General features: G+C 29.7%; 1 protein-coding gene across 7 annotated transcripts in view; it reads right to left on the reverse strand.

The window, feature by feature from the left end:
- Positions 1 to 18,805, reverse strand: part of LOC408876 (MOB kinase activator-like 2) — a 57,294-nt gene that overhangs the window by 5,922 nt on the left and 32,567 nt on the right. The window contains exons 2-3 of one of the 7 annotated variants that reach the window (XM_006570500.3): positions 7,187 to 7,428; positions 6,290 to 7,071 (exon numbers count right to left, since the gene is read on the reverse strand). The exons of 3 other annotated variants lie outside the window; for them this stretch is intronic. In XM_006570500.3, coding sequence (XP_006570563.1) covers positions 6,290 to 6,468 — 179 coding nt within the window. In that variant the 5' untranslated portion in view covers positions 6,469 to 7,071; positions 7,187 to 7,428. Of the gene's footprint in view, positions 1 to 6,289; positions 7,098 to 7,186; positions 7,429 to 18,805 lie in introns of those variants that run through there. 3 more of the 7 variants (XM_016912786.2, XM_016912788.2, XM_016912787.2) reach the window with 3 other exon arrangements.

An 18,805-nucleotide genomic window follows, 5' to 3' on the forward strand; every position in this document is an offset into this window, starting at 1 on the left:
ATATTTATTGTTAAAAAAGCTAAAATGTAAGCTCGCTATTAAGCGTATAATATTTTTTAATTTCTATAACTTTAATTCGAAATAAATTTTTTTTTTTGAATCACTTGAAAATCAAATTTATTTAACATAATACATATATTGTTTTAATTTTTATCAATTTCATATCAATAAAAATATTTTTCATAAAATAATATTTGATAAATATTTTTCATATTTTCTGTTTGTTCGAATCATAATACATTAAATTATTTAAAAAAAAAAATTATAAAAAATATAAATCGATATATTCGTTCAACATTATATTGCTATAGAAAACAAATTATACATATATATGTATAATTCAAAAAAGTAATTTCATCCTGGGATGAAGGTTAATACGTTGGCCTAAATGCACTTTGCTCTAGAGGTCGCTCTCTGTTGCGATTTTCCCTAACGATTCTCCCTTCTTCTCCATACCATCCTGCGGCAAATTTTGGAACACATTCAAGCTCATTAGCCCAATATCACTAATACATACTGCTAGCAATATGTTTCTACAAAGCTACCGCATTCGCATCGATTTTCTCCTTGCTATTTACGCATAAAGAAATGATGTATCAAATGAAAACGAATCATGGAAACTATTAACATCAATTTAAATAAATACTGCAATCGATAAAAATAAATCCAGCCAGTGTCTAAATCGGACGAACGCTCTGCCATCTATGATACTTATTCGAATTCATTCCTCTTTACAATTATGGCTGCCATTTGTAGAAAAACGTTTCGTTCGAGATTGCTAGAAGTTCAAAGTGAAGTGCAGGAAAGTAAAGTCGCATACGACGTTTCCTGACAATAGCACGGGGCCGAGTGAGCTTGTTTCGAAATGTTTTGGCGTACTCACGAGAAGAGGCGACCACAAGTACATCGCCTCTTCTCCTGTCCGCTCGGATGTCTCGTAATTAGCAAGTTTCCATCCGACAGCCCGGAAACGTGGCGCTCCGTAAACCGAAAAATGAAACTCGCGGTCTAATCTAGGTTATACAACTGGTAAACTGTGCTAGAAACTAAGTCGTGTTAAAATTGACTTGAAATTTAGAAAGATATATATTTTAAAGGTTATGAAAACTTTGAAGTGAATATTTTTTATATTATAAGTGAGAAATTTAACCTATAATAAATACAAGATTCTAAGATATTAACGTTTGATTATAATTTGAATTACTATCTATCCTTCGAATTAAACATTTAAATATGAATTAACCATGTTACAATGAAACCAAAGTCCTTGAAACCTTGCCAGGTAATAAAGTACAAATCGAAGTATATAGCTTGAAACGAGTTAATTAACTAAAGTCTTGATCTAATGATCCATTAAAATGACAGCCATGTTGAATATATAACTTGGATTATAACCTAGACTTTCAAATTATTTTATTGAGAAATAATTTACGTACGAATTATTCGTTAAGATCAGATTCTTTTGGATTAAATTACGAATTAAATATTCTCATTAAAATGATTAAAAAGATTCTAATTTTTAATACAGCCAAGATAAATCATTAATAAGAACTCGGGGAAAATTCTACATGCATATTTAATTACAGTTTATGATTCATTCATTAACGTTGCTATGAACGCAAATTTATCTACTCTTTGAACGAAAAAAACTTTACATTTTAATTAGAACTGACAATTTTTACTATTATGGTGATTTTATCACAGTAATACGAGATTCTCTAACAACCTCAATTTGAAGCATAATTTAAACTAGTAGTTTAAATTGGATAATCAAAATTTCATTATTATTTTGTTATTACATTTTCTTTCTTGTTTCGTCATTAAAATGCTAATACTCTTCTATATCATTTTTCTATGTTTAACAATTTAATATTTTGATATATACTTAATTGTATTTTTTTTCTTGCTTCTAATATTTTTATAATACACAGAAAAAATTAATTTACTTAATTGAAGTAATAAAAATTACATGATGAACAAAATGACAAAGGAAATTTTCAAACAAAATTCCATTCAAATTTGAACAATGGATTTCAAACAAAGACAAAGACATTAGAGATTCAATGTGAAAGTTCATTGATCACCGTGATTAATCCCTATTTTACACTATAAACACGCTTCACGAGCAATAATTGCACTAATCACATATTATGCAGAGAACATTACATCTTTAATCGACTGGTTCGTTAATCAGATTAACCAATTATTTGATTTGTACGGAAACAAACGGTCTCTAGGAATAGCTTTCCGTTTGCTTTTCAATCTATCATTCGTGTTCTTGGTTGGACATTTTCCTGCTCCCGTTCCTTCGTTCCTTCACTCCTGAGAACAATTGAAGAAGCTTCTTTCCCAGACAAAAGTTAATTGATTAAAGTTCCTTTATTCCTGCCATATTCTCGAAACGGACCAATGGCATACGTTTTTTTCACGCTTAGACTTCGATCTCCAAGTATGAAAAGATGGAAAGAAATTAATTAATATTACAAATTGCAAACTTAGTATATAGTCGTTTCTTTTCTCTTTTCTTTTTAATGAATGGATTTTTTAATTTTTTTACATCTCAAATTCTGAGTCAATCAAAAGAGTGAATTTATTTTATTTATGTTTTTGGAAAATGGATTTTTTTAAATTTTTAGTAATAGATTTTTAATTTTGAGAAGAAAATTAAAAATGAAATACACTAGTAAAAAATTATATAGAAGTAATATTATTTATATTATAATTAAATTTTGTATTGTTTTGATTATATAAATAAATGAATTCGATAATGAATAATAATAAATAATAATAAATAATGGAATATAATAAATTGATTATGAGATTATTGTTAGAAAAACAAGTGTTTCACTTTATACTGAAAATTTAACAAGAGACTGTTTAATCAATTTCCTATCCTAACCGCTAAAATGCTTTATTCTCATGCAATATAACCAAAGAGGCACAAAATTCAGCCATATCTATGCTCGTCAAAGCATCAATCTTTTTCTATATGTTATATAAAGCTCATGCCATTGAAAACAAGCTGCGCTTGTACGGTAAAAACTGGCCAACCTTGCTTTCCCAATCAAATTCTATTCGTCATCTTTTACCTTTTGCTCTTTTCGTAGTTTCGTTATTGCCAGTTTTAACCAGAGATCGCAAAATCGTAGAACATCCATTAAAAAACTACGACAAAGTCAAAAAATATCTCGATTGCTCGAAGCCAATTTCTTGTTAGTTATTTATTATATTATAAAAAAAATTTTTTATTGTTATCAAATCATTTTTTTTCATTTTGTATAACATAAAATTAATACCTATTTCTTTATTTCGATTCTCCTTATTTATTTTCATATTTCGTTTGGAACATTTATTCTTTATCGATATATTTCACCTAAGAAAAAAATGAAACAATTTTTAAAAATTTTAAATTTAATTTAAAAGATCACTATTTAATTGGAGAAAAAAATAATATCTTAATTTATTAATTTATTAAAAGTGCAGGTTATATATTAATATATTTCTCCATCTAACCTAATTCGTGTAATACGAATAACCTCAAATATTCAAAATTTTTAACTTTGTCAGAACTTTGAACTTTACTCTATTTACCTAATGAAATCTTGTAAAAACTCTCAAAATTTCTGTTGAATTTCTGTTGATTAAGATGATCTTGAGTAAATTGGAATAAACGTGTGTTCGAGAAATCTTGTTGCTTGACTTCGCGCTTTTGTATTTTCGTGATCGCTTCCACGAGATGTCGCCATAATAGCGTAATCGGATAAGTTTCTTCCGCGCCCTCTATTCTTGCTTAATCGCTGCCGGTCATTGCTCGAACATGTTTTGCAATATATCTCGTGGCCGGTTCTTGGTAGTTTTAAACATTGGCTTAATGCGAGAATGAAAAACTTGCATGTTCCAGATCGTTGAATAATATTTGTAATCATTGTATAATACTTCTTCTATGATGTTTCAAGTTATTTTATAAAGTTCAACGTACGATAACCATCTCTGGAATCGTCATTTTGAATTTTATTCTACGTAGTAGTATACTACGTAGTGTTATTAGAAAATAACATTGATGAATATAGAATTCAAAGATTACATTATAAGGTTAATCTTTAAATTTCTCAATCAATATATAGGCATATTGGATTTTATAATAATAAAATACTTGTATATCAATAATAATCAAAATGAAGAAAAGTAAAGAAAAAATATACATAATTATTTTTTAAATTGAAGAAAGTAAGAACAATTTAGTTTAAAACTTCAAAAAAAAAATTTTCAAGTTTTTGTAATCAAAAAAAAAAAATAATTAAAAAAAAGATTGAAATAATAATATGTTTAAAATAAAATATATAAAATTTAAGAAGAAAATTGCTGATAAACATTGAACATGATACGCAACTCTAAGGTTATAACAGCGCATATCTATCGACTTAAGAAATATACCTAACTTTTCCTACATTCAATAAAACAATTCTAATATTGTACAATGTACAAGAACAATATTCAATTTTACGAGTGAATATATTCCATTTCGCTCTTTATGTTTCCAGCAATTTTCAAAACTATGAATAAACTCTCGATTATACATATATCATTTTAATTTTTATGTCGAATAAACAATGGATGTTATCTCGGCGTCAGTAAAAGACTCGGAAGTTCAGATTAGATTTTAGCGCGTAATTTGAAATATGAAAAATAGAAATATACCTAACCTAGACCAGCAAAGCATTAAAAAACAATGAAAAATTCTCGATCGTCGATGCGCAATCAGAGAAATATGCCATGCAAAAAAACATAAACGATTTTCAGCCGGCCACAGATAAATATAAGATAATAGATGGGAAAATCGTGATACTATCGAATAATTTTGATTTTAGTTTTTTAGTTTTTTAACTATTTATTAAATAATAGTTTTATTTTTAAGTAAATATGGATGAATCTTTACGGACAAATAATTATTTGATTTCAATTAAATTTGGTGGAGAAATTTATTTCTAGTTGTATCACGGTTTCCTATTATTATAATATTTAATGCATAGTGTAAAATTAAAAAATGTTAATATTTTAGAAATTATAAAATTTATATTTTATTGTACATAAAAAAAATTTTCTTTATATTATACATTTCTTTTTAAATAATAAACTATAATATATTCTAATTGTAATAAAATTGTACATAAAATGTAAAAAATCCTTAAAATAAATAATTTTTATTTTTATTTTTTGCAGTTGTAAAAAATCTTTAAGAACTTTAATTTAACACTATGCATAAACAGAATATCTTCAAACGAAGGACACTGGCTTGTCTTTGAATAAAAAATGCAATATATATTTTAAAAAACTTCAAAAAGACATTTATATCAAAAAATATTTTATTGAGAAATGTTAGATTTAATATTTGTACTTTAGATTGTACTTTTTGAATGTATTTTAATATTATATGATAAAATCAAATTTGTTATTCATTTAAATAATTCAAATCAAATATAATAATATCAAACTAACGCATATATAGCAAACAAAAATATTTATCTAATATTTAATTCAGAAACATTCTTTGAATCATACGTATAAAATTCTGTTTTATATTTTAAATATAATTAAAATTATATTACAAATTAGAATTACTTTTATATTAAAAATAAAAATTTAACAAAAAGAAATTAATAACTTCCTAGATAATACAAAAATGTACATTCTAACCTACCAATTTTAAGATAAAATAAGAAAAAAGAAAAAATCTATCAATGATTGAGATTGCTCAGTTCTTTTCCTATTCTTTTTTCTTTTGGAAAATAGGATAGTTCCCACAATATTATACATCTTTGAATCACTTCAAATTTTAAACTTTAATTGATTCTGATAATATTAATTAAATTCAAGATGAAAGGATAACTTACATAGACAAATTCAACTGTTCTATTCGAGGAATAACAGCATATCTAAGAATAAAATATTAGTTATATATTTAATCAAATAAATAATATTGTCTAATAAATAATATTGTCATTTATAATCGTTAAAAATTTCGCAAAAATACTGACCTAACCTCAGCTCAAACTCGACCTGCCACTACTTTCCATAAATAGGTGGCTAATAACACTTGCTATTCAACGTCAAGCCAGCGCCCTCTTGATCGAAGACATTTTCGTACAAGTGCACGTATACACAATGTACGCGTACAATATATAAATATAAATATTAATATATATATAATATATATATATAATATGTTTATATATACATATATATACATAGAGATCTAGAGACGATGGAACTAGACGGTGGAGGGACTCACGCGACAAGCTCGCCGAAGAACCTGATCTTCCTGTGGCAGGTGTCGAGGAGGGAAAGACGCGAGGAGACGGTCGAGCTACTGGCAGCGCCGTGGTGGACTGGTGTCGGTGGCGCCGACAGGGTCGAGGACGTCGAGGCGGAAGAATCCTGGAGAACGACGCGTGCCGGCGAGCGCAGCATCGTCGTCGTCGTGATCGTCGTGGTTGAAGACGATCTCTTCGGCGCCCCGTCCTCGTGCCCGAGGATCTTTTCACGTACGCTGGGTATGCACCAAATCTTGTTCGGTTCTCATCGAACACCGGCTGCGACACCGATTATCGCCTGGTGTTCTCACCTTTGATCAATCCCAACTCAATCCTCAAACTTCACCCCTCCACAAATACAATTTATTTATTCTATCTATTAAAATTTTTCTTTTCTTTCCGAGTCGATATTTATTTACCAAGTTCTCTTTCAATCGAAATGTCACACTGTCTGTTTAAATAACGATCGATATGCTTCAATACATTCCTCTAAGAAGCTTCGTTGAACACGAGGCAATACACACGTTGCAGAGCCGTTGTTTCGCTGACAGATCTGTTTCGCGCAGAAACATGATCGACGCCATGTCTGTTGTAGCTAGCGTGGCGCCACTATCGGTCCAAGATCAACGAAGAGAGAGAATCCGGTCGCGGTGACGCGTGCCAAGTCCGTCTCGATTATCATTGAACTTGAGTCGCTCTCGATTCGCGCGAGCTCCAGCTGAATCACAGCTTTCTCTCTCTCTCTCACTTTCACGGTATTCTGGGAGAACAATCGTTCGTCGACGTCTAAATAAAGAATCCCCCCGCTTGCGACTTCAACCGAGGATTCGAACGCACTATACTAATAATGTGATGAGCAAAAGCGAAGTACTCACCCCTAACGACAGAGAGCGTGCTTCCTCGATCAAAATCGAAATCGGAAAAATGTTCTATATGCTTTTACGCTTTATCAGCTTTGCTATTTTTGAAATTTTATACGCTTGCTTTGGCAGTGATGCATTTTATCGAGATTACTCTCGAGAGATGAAATTCGTATGAAAATAACTTTGTTATAACCCTCTTTAAGAAGATCGATAAGACCAGATATTGGCATGGAATGATTTTCATCAATTCGAAACTGAAATTTCACTTGTCTTTTTTAGAAGATAATCGATAAATATTATAAATGAAAAATTATTCTTGTGTTTAAATAAGTTATATGAAAAAATAAAGCAATATATATGACTACGAAGAGAAGGAGATTCATACTGTATTATTATATCTTATATTTATGGAATTTTCCGAATATACGAAGATAATTCAAGGGAATATAAAACATGCAGATTGTTTCGAGTCAAGTATCGCGTGAATCACTATATTTTTAATTTTTCATACTTCGTGCAATCACGTAGTAAAAAACGAAGCGACTTAAATTTATACTTTATAAATAATGACATTATAAATAAATATCAAAAATATTATTTATGACATTAAATAAAAAAAAAAAATCAATCGAGTGGGTATTCGAATGCGTGAAAAAAAAAAATCAATGATGTACCGTATCGACATGACAATGAAGGCCACTTCTAATGTTTGAGAAGTGAGATGCTTCCAGTTAAAAATAGTCGAGTGTTTTAAGAATAAATATTTTTAGAATTCAGATTTATTTTTCACCTCGAGACGTAAAACATGCCCTAATGTTCAAGACGCATTTCTAACGCAACTATCCTAACCTAACCTAAAAAAGTAAGAAAACGAGACCTAACCTAAGAAAGTAAGAAAATTTTAAATTTAAAATTTTTCTTCCCTCTCATTTTCAATCGATGAAAAGCTAATCTCTCGAACAAGATATCTCTCATGAAACACTCTGTGAAATGATCTAAGCGAGATTTGAAAAAGGAAGAAAGACAAAAGCGGGAAAGTTCGGTTTTCGTAGACGTGCTCGTTTCTCTCACCGAAATCAAAACGGGCCACCGGGACGATCACGATTACGACTCTTTCTATCCCTGTTTCCTGGGGTAGGAATGCGGCGAAATTTTTAGAATATGCGCCACTGGACCATCGCCAAATCGGCCCAACGCGTTCCCTCCTCGTGGATACCTGTGAGAGATCTTTGGAAGATTCGTGACGAAGAATCTCTAATACGCTGCCTAAGATTTTATGAAAGATAATCTGAGAAGGTGATTTTAGTAAAAAAATTTATAATTTAATATCAATCCTTAAACGTTTGTTTAACGAAAAGGATTATGTAATTTTTATAATTAATATCGTTTCAAATAGAGAAGATTTGAATTTGCCGCCATTTTCGCATCAGTTGGCAATCCTGAAGAAAGAACACTTTCCCTATCATATGTACTTTACGATTCGCTTAAAAAATAAAATAAATATCTAAAAACTCTCTTTTATATTTAATTCAAATCTTGCGTTAATTTTGGGACACCCTTTATATTAAATAATCGTTTATTCCAACTCGAATAAATTCTAATCGATATAATGTACTTGCTAGTCCAATAAACAACAATTCTGACTCGATTGAATCGAAGAGTAGTAACACCTTTCGTGTGTTAAACGTTATATGAAATGAAAAGTGGTTATAGACGTGACGTCTTCAACGAATCGTGCCAAAATAATATTTCTAAACTTTCCATTAAATTCAATTACATATTTATGTGATAAACGAATGAAGATATCAAAGAGATATATATATTTAAAAAATTGATTTTCATTTAAACACGAAAAAATAATGAACAAAAATAAATGATAGTAAATAGAATATTTAAAAAACAATGAAAAAAATATGGAAAGTATTTTTATCTTTTATAATATTGGAAATATTCGAATATTCATTTCGAATTATTTTTCTAATTTTTTTACACGTATATAATAAATCTCTCGCTGTAAGCAGTTTTTGGCGGATTTTACACAGTTTTAGAATTTCACAGATAGCTTTTGATATCGGATGCTTTGAATATTTGCTGTTGCATCAGGTTACCTATGGAAGCAAATGAAGTTCTCGAAACTGAACTAAATAAAATAACTTCAACTGGTTCGATGGGAAACCGCAACGAGATAACGCGGGAATATAAATAGCGTTGCATCCTGTAAATTAATAAGAATTTTCCGACTTCTTTCAATAATCGAAATATAAATAAAAATATATATAAAAAAATTTCTTTCGAAAAATTTGAAAAAGTTGAGAAAGAAATTGTAATCTTGTATCTTTTATACATATTGAGTATATTTCTTCAAATATATGGCTAATAAAACTTGAAACTTTTGATCTCATTTAAATTGCAAAATATTTGGAAAAGCTTTTTCTCGAGACTGAAAGACCGCTGCTCAAAGCATCCAAATAATTCGGTTTCGTGATTCGAAATCGTGGCACGAACACACCTCCCTAAACTTCCGCAAATTTATCAACTCCTTGCATTCGCAGGTATATTTCACTAGATATATAAACGGAGTTTCAAGAGTAGATATCATTCTTGGCTGCATCAGAAAACTCGACTAATCATTCGAACGTTGCGTGTGCTTTATATTTGAACCTTCTTTGCCTGAATTATTGTTCAATGATCATTATAAGTAAATATATTTTTCAAAAATATCACGAAATAATTGATGTAGGCCATCTATATCGCTGCAAGTTATAATAAAAAATATATAATTCAATTATTTTAGTAGTTAAATGTGAAAAATAAAATAATTACGACTCGTGAAACATACTTCAGCAGTGGACAGAGGAAACAGAGATATTAAGAGAAGTTTGTAGAAGTCTGTTCTCGAGTTACAGCCAGTTTTTTTATATATTCATATTTGTTAAAGTATTTTAAATATTTTTTTTTTTTGTTTTGAAAGATAAAAAAATTCTACGACACAACAATTTCAAGCTTTCGAGCCTAAAATAGCCATATTTCGAATATTTTCTATACATAGATAAATATGCTGCATATTATTGGTGTATAAAAATGGCCGCAACTCGAGGAGTAAGGTCAAATAGAGCACATGTTTATACGAACTCTTTTTATTGCTTTTGTATCCTCTATTCACCATTGACGTGGGTCCCAACATGTTACGAAACACCCTGCATAGAAAAATTAAAAAATTAATTACTATTATTTCCTCGAACGATTTATTGCTCGAAACATCTTTCATTTATGTTATTTTATTAAATTTTTCAAGAAAGAATTATTTTCATTTCATTTAAAAAAAAAAAAAGGTTTTGATTTGTTGTTTATTGGATAATTATTTATACGAGGAAAAAAATTGAAACGCGTCGAAGAAATCTTGTTCTTTGATAAAGAAGTTTTCATTCCTCTGAAAATATATACATTAACCTAATTACAAGAAACTGATATCGAGCGAGTGAAATATAGACATAATGTTTCCGATGGAAGATTTCTCGTCCTCGCTATGTTTAACATTCATGATCCGTAATAATAATAATAATAAACAATTCTCAAGATACCATATTTATAACGTTTTATAAGATTCCATAATTTTATTATTCCATGTTTTATATTAGCGCGATGCGTTCTATTTTCGTTATCGTCATTAAAAAAGAGCACATTAAGATGGTTAGGAGAAAGTAAAAAATTACGATCGATAAATTATTTCCGTCAAGGTTATATCTTTTCAGATTTCAAGGTTACCATCTTTTTTTTTTAGAATGGAATTACAAATATTTTATCACATGGTAATATTTAATCTAGTGGAAAATAAAAAAGAAAAAAAATACTATTAACTATGTATGATAAACTCTTCGTTTTCAAATAAAATCAAAATTTTGTCAAAAGATTAGTCGATATTAAAAGAACGAAATTTATTCTTTAAGAAAAATAGCATAAAAATTGTTAGTTATAACTAGCGTGGTATAGATGGCAGAACCATCATGAAATACGCATCCTCGTATAGGTTAGAATATAAAGAGATGTAACGTTAAGTAAGAGTATTAAAATTTGGGATGTAATCAAATAAGAAATTTAAAGAAATATTAACATATCTTATTGATGAAAATTTTGTAACTTTAGTATTTAATATTGTTAGAATAAAATAAGATGTCCATGATATATTCATAACACTACAAATAATTGTCGAGTTCATAAATTCATTAATTTCTTACAAAAAATTCTACTCTATAAGATATACATCCAATCTTAACCATAGATTGATTATTTTCTCAGACATTTTGCGCGATGAAACATTATTTACAAACGAAATATAAAACTTTCATAACCAATCACAGACACTATTCCTTTTTGCACGGTCAAAATAATACACAATGACGTTAGACGACGCTCCATGGCTTCCATGTGTATATATATATATATGGTATGTGCGCGCTGAAATAACGAGTGTACATCGAACGTGAAAATACGGTGTGATCATAAATTTGGCTCAATTTATTGAATCCTGAAGCGCGAGTAGAAAGAAATGATCACCGAGTTCGAGAATCCGTGATATTTATCACCTATTTTCTTGCAATACGTGATTCTTTTAGAATTCAATGAAGCAGAATAGAGGTTAGGTTAATTATTTGGAAAATTTGAAAGAAGTACGTCGAAATGGGATACATTAATGATGAAATTATTTATGACTGATTGAAGTAAATTCATAGATGGGTTAAATTTTTAAACGATATTTATTTTATTTAAATATTATTTAACAAAATATCATTCGATATCATTGTTGAATATAGTTGATAATATTACAATTTATAATAAAAAAGTAATAAACTTTTGCATTAAATTATACAAAATATATCAATAGTGAATATATAATTGATAGGGAAAACAAATTCAAAATGACAGATTTTATTACTACCCATGCATATAATTAATATTATTGAAAATACATATCTATAGAATCATCAATAACATACAAGATGAAAAACGTTAAACAAATATTGAGATATATTTAAAATGAAATATAGAATAAACATTTAAATAATTGAAATTAAATGAAACTTATATAAGAATAATAATAATAACAATAAATATCATATTGATAAAATCATAATAAAGTGGAAATAAATTTTTAAACGTTACAAATATTTAAATAACACAAATATATATTTTTTAAATTTTAATATAATGAAAATAATAACTCAGTGTAAATATTATTTATAATAGAAAAATATCACATTTCTTTAATCATTTTGAAAATTAAATATTAATAAATAATAGAATCGGAAATACCTATTTGGAAGTTTGAACTATCAACGTAGAAATGCTTATAAATGAATGCTTGCAGTATTTTAAACACGAATATATGCGTCATCATTTCTTAGAATTTCTGGTAATATATATATGTAAATATGTACATATGCGACAGTCAATAGGAAATTTTATTATTCTCAGACATCGAAGAGATAATAATAACAATAACAATATATTTGGGGGATATTTTGGTAAATAAAATATAAAGATACGTGAAGTAAAATAACTATCTATTATATATAAATAACGACATCGATTTACTTATAATAATGTGACAACAAATAGTGTAATTAATATTTAGCTTTTTTTTTTAAATATAAGAATTTAAAATATGCCAAACGAATGGAATCACAAGTAGGTGAAGGAATAAATGAATAAAGTAATACTATGACTATTCGATATATACGTCGAAGCGTAGGAATCGATTTATGAGAATAGATTTGCATAACACTTGTTAAAAGTATGGAAAGTTAATCCTTGTATAATATTCAAATATGTGTTTCAATTCAAATTTATTTCCCCGCCCATTTTTTGCTTAGCATAAAAACACCTTGTATCGAATTCATAATTTAAAATAATAAAAAATACCAATTTTCTAATAAAACGTATTCCTATGAAACGAAAAAGAATTTCGAAAGAATATTCGAAGAAAAATATCAAATTTCAATGAAAAACAACGAGATTCAATTTCAACGGTTAAAACGGTAAAACATAACCTCAAACAAATCTCGCTGGAATAAATATGATCGGAGAAATTTATATAACGAAAGCGATGAGGGATGTCTTAATATAATAATTAGATAAAAGGTATTAAAGATGTAACAGACGTTGCAACAAACAAGGTTTTTCAAACGTTGTATAAATTAAATCATAGTCTCGCTTACGTCAGTGAACGTTATATGCGCGCACTCTTACGAACCGCGCCTTGGTTGGTTACTTGAAAATCTTCACAACGATACACTTGCTGCACACATAGACAACACGAAGTGCAAACACGAAGCTCGAAGGCGGCATCGTAAGGATCAATCGCACGCCGTCGATCGAAATTTATGCTTAACTGAGCATCTCATTAAAGTGACGTCATTAAGGCAAGGAAGACGGATAATAAACGTACGTGACTGGTGTCAACAACGAGCCTAGAGACCTCTTTGCCTCTTTCTCGACACTGAAAAAAAACGCTACACCATCATGGCGAATATTACCTCTTAATTGATTATAAAATAACGAGTACGATAACTTGCTCGTTAATAGTATATCAAGTATCGATGAAAAGAGTATTTCGTGTAATTGAAATAGATATATATCAGTTTTTTTAGAGACTGCACGATGCAATTGTGGAAAATAATTGAAATTTGACCGAATGTTATAAATAATATAGATAACGAATTCGAAAAAAAAGTCTAATTCAAATAAATTTGAAATTGATGATAAAATATATATATATATTTTCTTTTCCAATTTTTTAAAATATTCCCTGTTCGTGCCAATTTATATTTTAAAAGACACGTCTGTGTTGTTAAGAATTCACAACTAAGGTAACGTGAGAGCACGTGAATATAACAAGTTTCAAGTTTTACTTGTCCAAGGTCGTTATCCCTACCAGAATTTAAACGATATATGGCCAAGAGTTTGTTTGATCTGGTTATTTCGAGTTTCTTAAAATATATATATATATATATATAGTCGGAAAAGCAGATTCTAAGAACGTACATGAAATGTACTATAATATACACGATAATATACATATACGAGAGAGCATGCGGAATAAATTTATTAGTCGGAAACACAATCGGTAACTAAATTTTAAAACGAAACCGAACATACCGATGAATAATGCTTTGGGTGAAAAGTTATCGGTCGAGCACTTTGATGACTCACGTATGGCACAAGTATAGACAATCAACGACAAAATTAAATTTATAACCTTCATTTCTTTTCGCTAATGCGTTTTACGTTATCAAAACACTTAAGAAATTATTATTATTATTTTTTTTTTTATTTTAACGTACCCTTGAAGAGGCATAACGAACAAGAATATCGTTTTAAAATATTATATACGTTTTAACGGAATTATTACGTCTAATTATTCTCGATAAAAATAATAATATACTTTTTAGTACTTAAATACGAAGGTTAAACTACTTATTTTTATCTATCTTTGTTTTTCGTTTTTAAATAATAAAGAACGTTCGTCGTAATATTTTTTATATCGTAACTTTTGAAATGGAAAAGAAAAAAGAACGAATTATTTGTAAAAATTTTTCTAAATAAATCATCAATTTTTGACAAGGATCTTATTATAAATCAAAAGGCAACAACCTACTAAAGGACGTGTACAGATATCTATGATGACGATATATATATATGTATATGCACGTACACATATATCTCACACTATTGATATTCATTTTCCATGCTTAATCGAGGACACGTGATGATTGACAAATGAGCCACCAACGGCGACAGTGATGTAAGTCAATTTCGATCAGACTCACGTAGTGCACGCGCCGCTAAACAAATTAGATTAGTCGACCGTCGAGGTGATATCATCCTGATCAGGCCGAAGAGGAATCACGTTACGAATTTTCAATTTCGAAATTTGTTAAAATATAAACGTGAAATTATTCAACTCACTAGAAATGATATTTCTTAAACGCTTTGACGATTCACTTTCTTTCGTACAGTTCGAATAAACGCGAAGCCGATATATTCTCAACGGTTAATTTACACAACACCATCGAACACTTCGCTCCATCTAATGTTAGAAATTAATATTACATTGAGACGATCGCAATTCATACACTTTGATTTCTATAAATTAAAATCAGCAAACTGCACACATCACCAATAAACGTACAATTCGTATATATATATATATATAACCTCTAACGACGGATTCAACCGCACAACGGTTACACAGCGTAAAAGAGAGAGAGAAAAAAAAATCGATATTTATATACACGATTATTAATATACACTGCTAATTTTAACCGTTGATGATTCACGATTCGAGTAAAAGCGATGGGATTTCTCCGACGTTATCTAGGCGTGGAAAGAAGCGAAACTTTCTCCTCGCTATAGGTTAGTGTCAATCACAAGTTTGGAAGAACGACGTTGAGAGAGGCGAGTATACCTACTGAGCAACGTTCGGTCATCTAGGGATTTTTCATTGCTCGAGGCAGCACGGTAGAAGTTTGAACGTTACGAATCCGACGAAAGCGTTACCGCGTTATTACGATGATTTTCTTTTATGCTTTTATCGCTTATATCTCGGTTATGTAATTTATCCTGAAGAATATATTTTATATATATATTTGAAATTTTAAATTTGAAATTTTACGAATATTACGTTTTAAAAGAACATGTTTTTTAGAACACTCTATACTTACACTTTCGTTGCATATTCCTTATAAATAGTTTTTTTAGTATAATTTATGCATAACCCACGAGATTCGTATATTCGTACATCACGTAGCTGGGCAATGCATCTCCCTCGTTTCGCAAGAATCTACATATGTTTCATCCAGAAGTAGAATAAAAATTTTAAAACTTACAATTTTACAATTTTCTGCAAGAAAGAAAAAAAACTAGCCGAAATTCGTCTTTTTACCACCGTAATTTCAATTCGAAAAGCAATTTTCTTCGAGTTCAACTCTTCTATAGGGGAAAAATGAAACATTCTTCCAGATTTTCGATCGACTCGAACGAGAAAGTAATTCTGGTAGATTTGAGAAAAAAAATACATAAATAATTCGATTCACGAAGGCGTCCATCCCTCGAAACGGCGACGAGAAATCGAGTTTTCGAGAAATTCGATTCCGAATTAAGAATAAGGAAGGCATCGAGGTCCACCCATTGGCATCCCTTTAACATGAAATTACGGCGGAAAATTGCCGTAGCTCGACTCTGCTCGAACAACGTTCTCCATTCCTGATCTTTTTTCTCCCTAAAGTTTCCGCTTTAACGCAGTTTACTGCCACAGAGAATTAAATCTTTTTTCATTTTTCCAAACATTTTTCTCTCTTATTTAAAACAATTAAAATATAAATTTCGGACGAAATAATTTTTTTTTTTTATAATTCAACGAATAAAAATCATAGAAAAAATTCCTTTCGTCACACGTTTCTTTAAATTAGAAATATTTATTCATATTTCCAAGGTTAATTTATTTGATTCCTCTAATTAGAATAACTTTGATTCCGCGATATGAAACCCGAGAAGATATTTTCCTCGCGATTCCATTGGGGAAATCAGTGAAAATTCGATCGTATCAACTATGATTTAGCGCGATTCTCGAGTAATTACATCATCGATGATAACATCTAAATTGCTAAATATCGATAAAAAATTTTTACATACGCATTTTTAATATTTTATATCAACAAATACGTTTATGTAAAATTTTTAAACATCGCTAAATGTAAAAAAATAAATAAATAAATTCGACAAACTATATCTTTTAAAAGTTTAAAACAGGTATATATTTGTAATTATTAATAAAATATTTTTTAAATTTCAAAATGCTATTTTAAATAAATTCTTTCCAATAAAATTATAATTATATATTCTCAAGTTATCATAATTGTATATGCTTGATGTAAATTAATTATAACTTCCAAGTATTAACAAAAAATTTTTATACATTCATTTTTGATTTTAACGATAAATAATAGCGATCGAGTTATCGTAACGTATTTTTCACTCTTCAAATGTACAAATAAATATATATATACACACTCTGAATAAATTTAAAACGCGGGATAATTCAAAGAAATTGCATCAACGATCGACGACGCACACGGTTTTTTGGCACAGGGATGCGCTTAATTATGTTACCCGGTGAAATGACGTTGGCGAGAGCATAAAATAAACCCTTTAGTTAACAGAGAAATATTGAGATTGGATTTTCGCTAACCGGCTTCAGCCTCGCTCAACGCACTCTCCTCAACACGCTGTTTACAAATTACGGATTACATCGAACTCGGTACTCGATTTCACGTTGCGTTCGCGTAACGCGGTTTCAAAAATTCAACGTGGGAGCACGTACGCGTTCGAAAGTTTTCGAACCGAATTATTCGGATCCGTCTATTTCGTTCGAGAAAGGAAGAAACGAAAGAAAAAGAAAATTGAATCGATGAAAAAAAAAAAAATTATTCCAATCGATTTAAAGAGTGAAAAGTGCATTATAATCGAATATTAATGAATTGATAAATCTGCGTGTTAACGAGGAACAATGTAACCGAACGAAAAGACAAACCGAAGAGCTTCTTAAGAAGTTTTAAAGAAAATGATCTAGTTCGAGTTGTAGAGGCAACACAAAATGAACGGAAGGGAAGGTGCACTCCTACGGCGAGGAGCACCGTCAGAGCTCCGATAAAAACTTGAATTTACAAATATTTGCCATCCGCGAGTCGCGAGAAGTTTTTCAACCTCGTCTTAACGCGTCGAATATAACGATTTAACGAGACGAAGGTATTAAGAATTAATTTTATTATATCGCTCTTCAGTCGATAATTCACCTCGTTGTATTATATGGAATGTAGAAATATTAATTGTGGTAAGAAAAAAAAAAATATTTTACAAGTTACAATATTTACTTTTATTCAATTTCTGTAAAAAAAAAAAAAAAAAAAACTGTATCGAATTCGATTCGGTGTAACTTTGAAAAAAAAGAAAAAATTCGATCGCGCAATATCAAACTTTTGAAAACGGCGAGTCCAGATGTCCCGGGACGTCGTTTAAACTCCGACTAAATCCGCAATTAATCGGGAACTCGACCAACAAACTCGTCCGCTAGGAGCCATTTAAAATGGTCAGCCAATTCTTAATCTTCCGGATAGCGATCGCCAATTCCTAACCTGTTCTAACTCTTGACATCGATCTCGGTCGCAAACTCGGTCGGCGATTAATTATAAACAATATCTGAACGGCCCGATCTCGTCCTTAACCTTGCGCGAAAGGTAGCGATGGTATCGTTTAATTTTATTTAAACTTTGAGAAATTGATACCATTGATCGATAGATGGATCGAGTGCACGATTCTCAATGTCGTCGCGTTGCTCGATGTATTTATTAATAAAATTTGAATTACGCGCTTCGATATTTAATATTCAATATAAATATAAAATATTATCCCAAATTAGATTCAATTCGCAGTTTTCTTGAATGTAAATCACTTTCCTTTACTAATACTTTATTCGATTGATTATTTTTTTAAAACACTATTCATTCATCGATGTCTTCGGTATCTACGATGATCGAAAATGTTGCTCGAGTAACCGAATGGATCCAGTCCATTTGG

Source organism: Apis mellifera, linkage group LG6 (genome assembly GCF_003254395.2).
Source record: "Apis mellifera strain DH4 linkage group LG6, Amel_HAv3.1, whole genome shotgun sequence".
In the NCBI taxonomy this organism is placed as follows: Eukaryota; Metazoa; Arthropoda; class Insecta; order Hymenoptera; family Apidae; genus Apis; species Apis mellifera.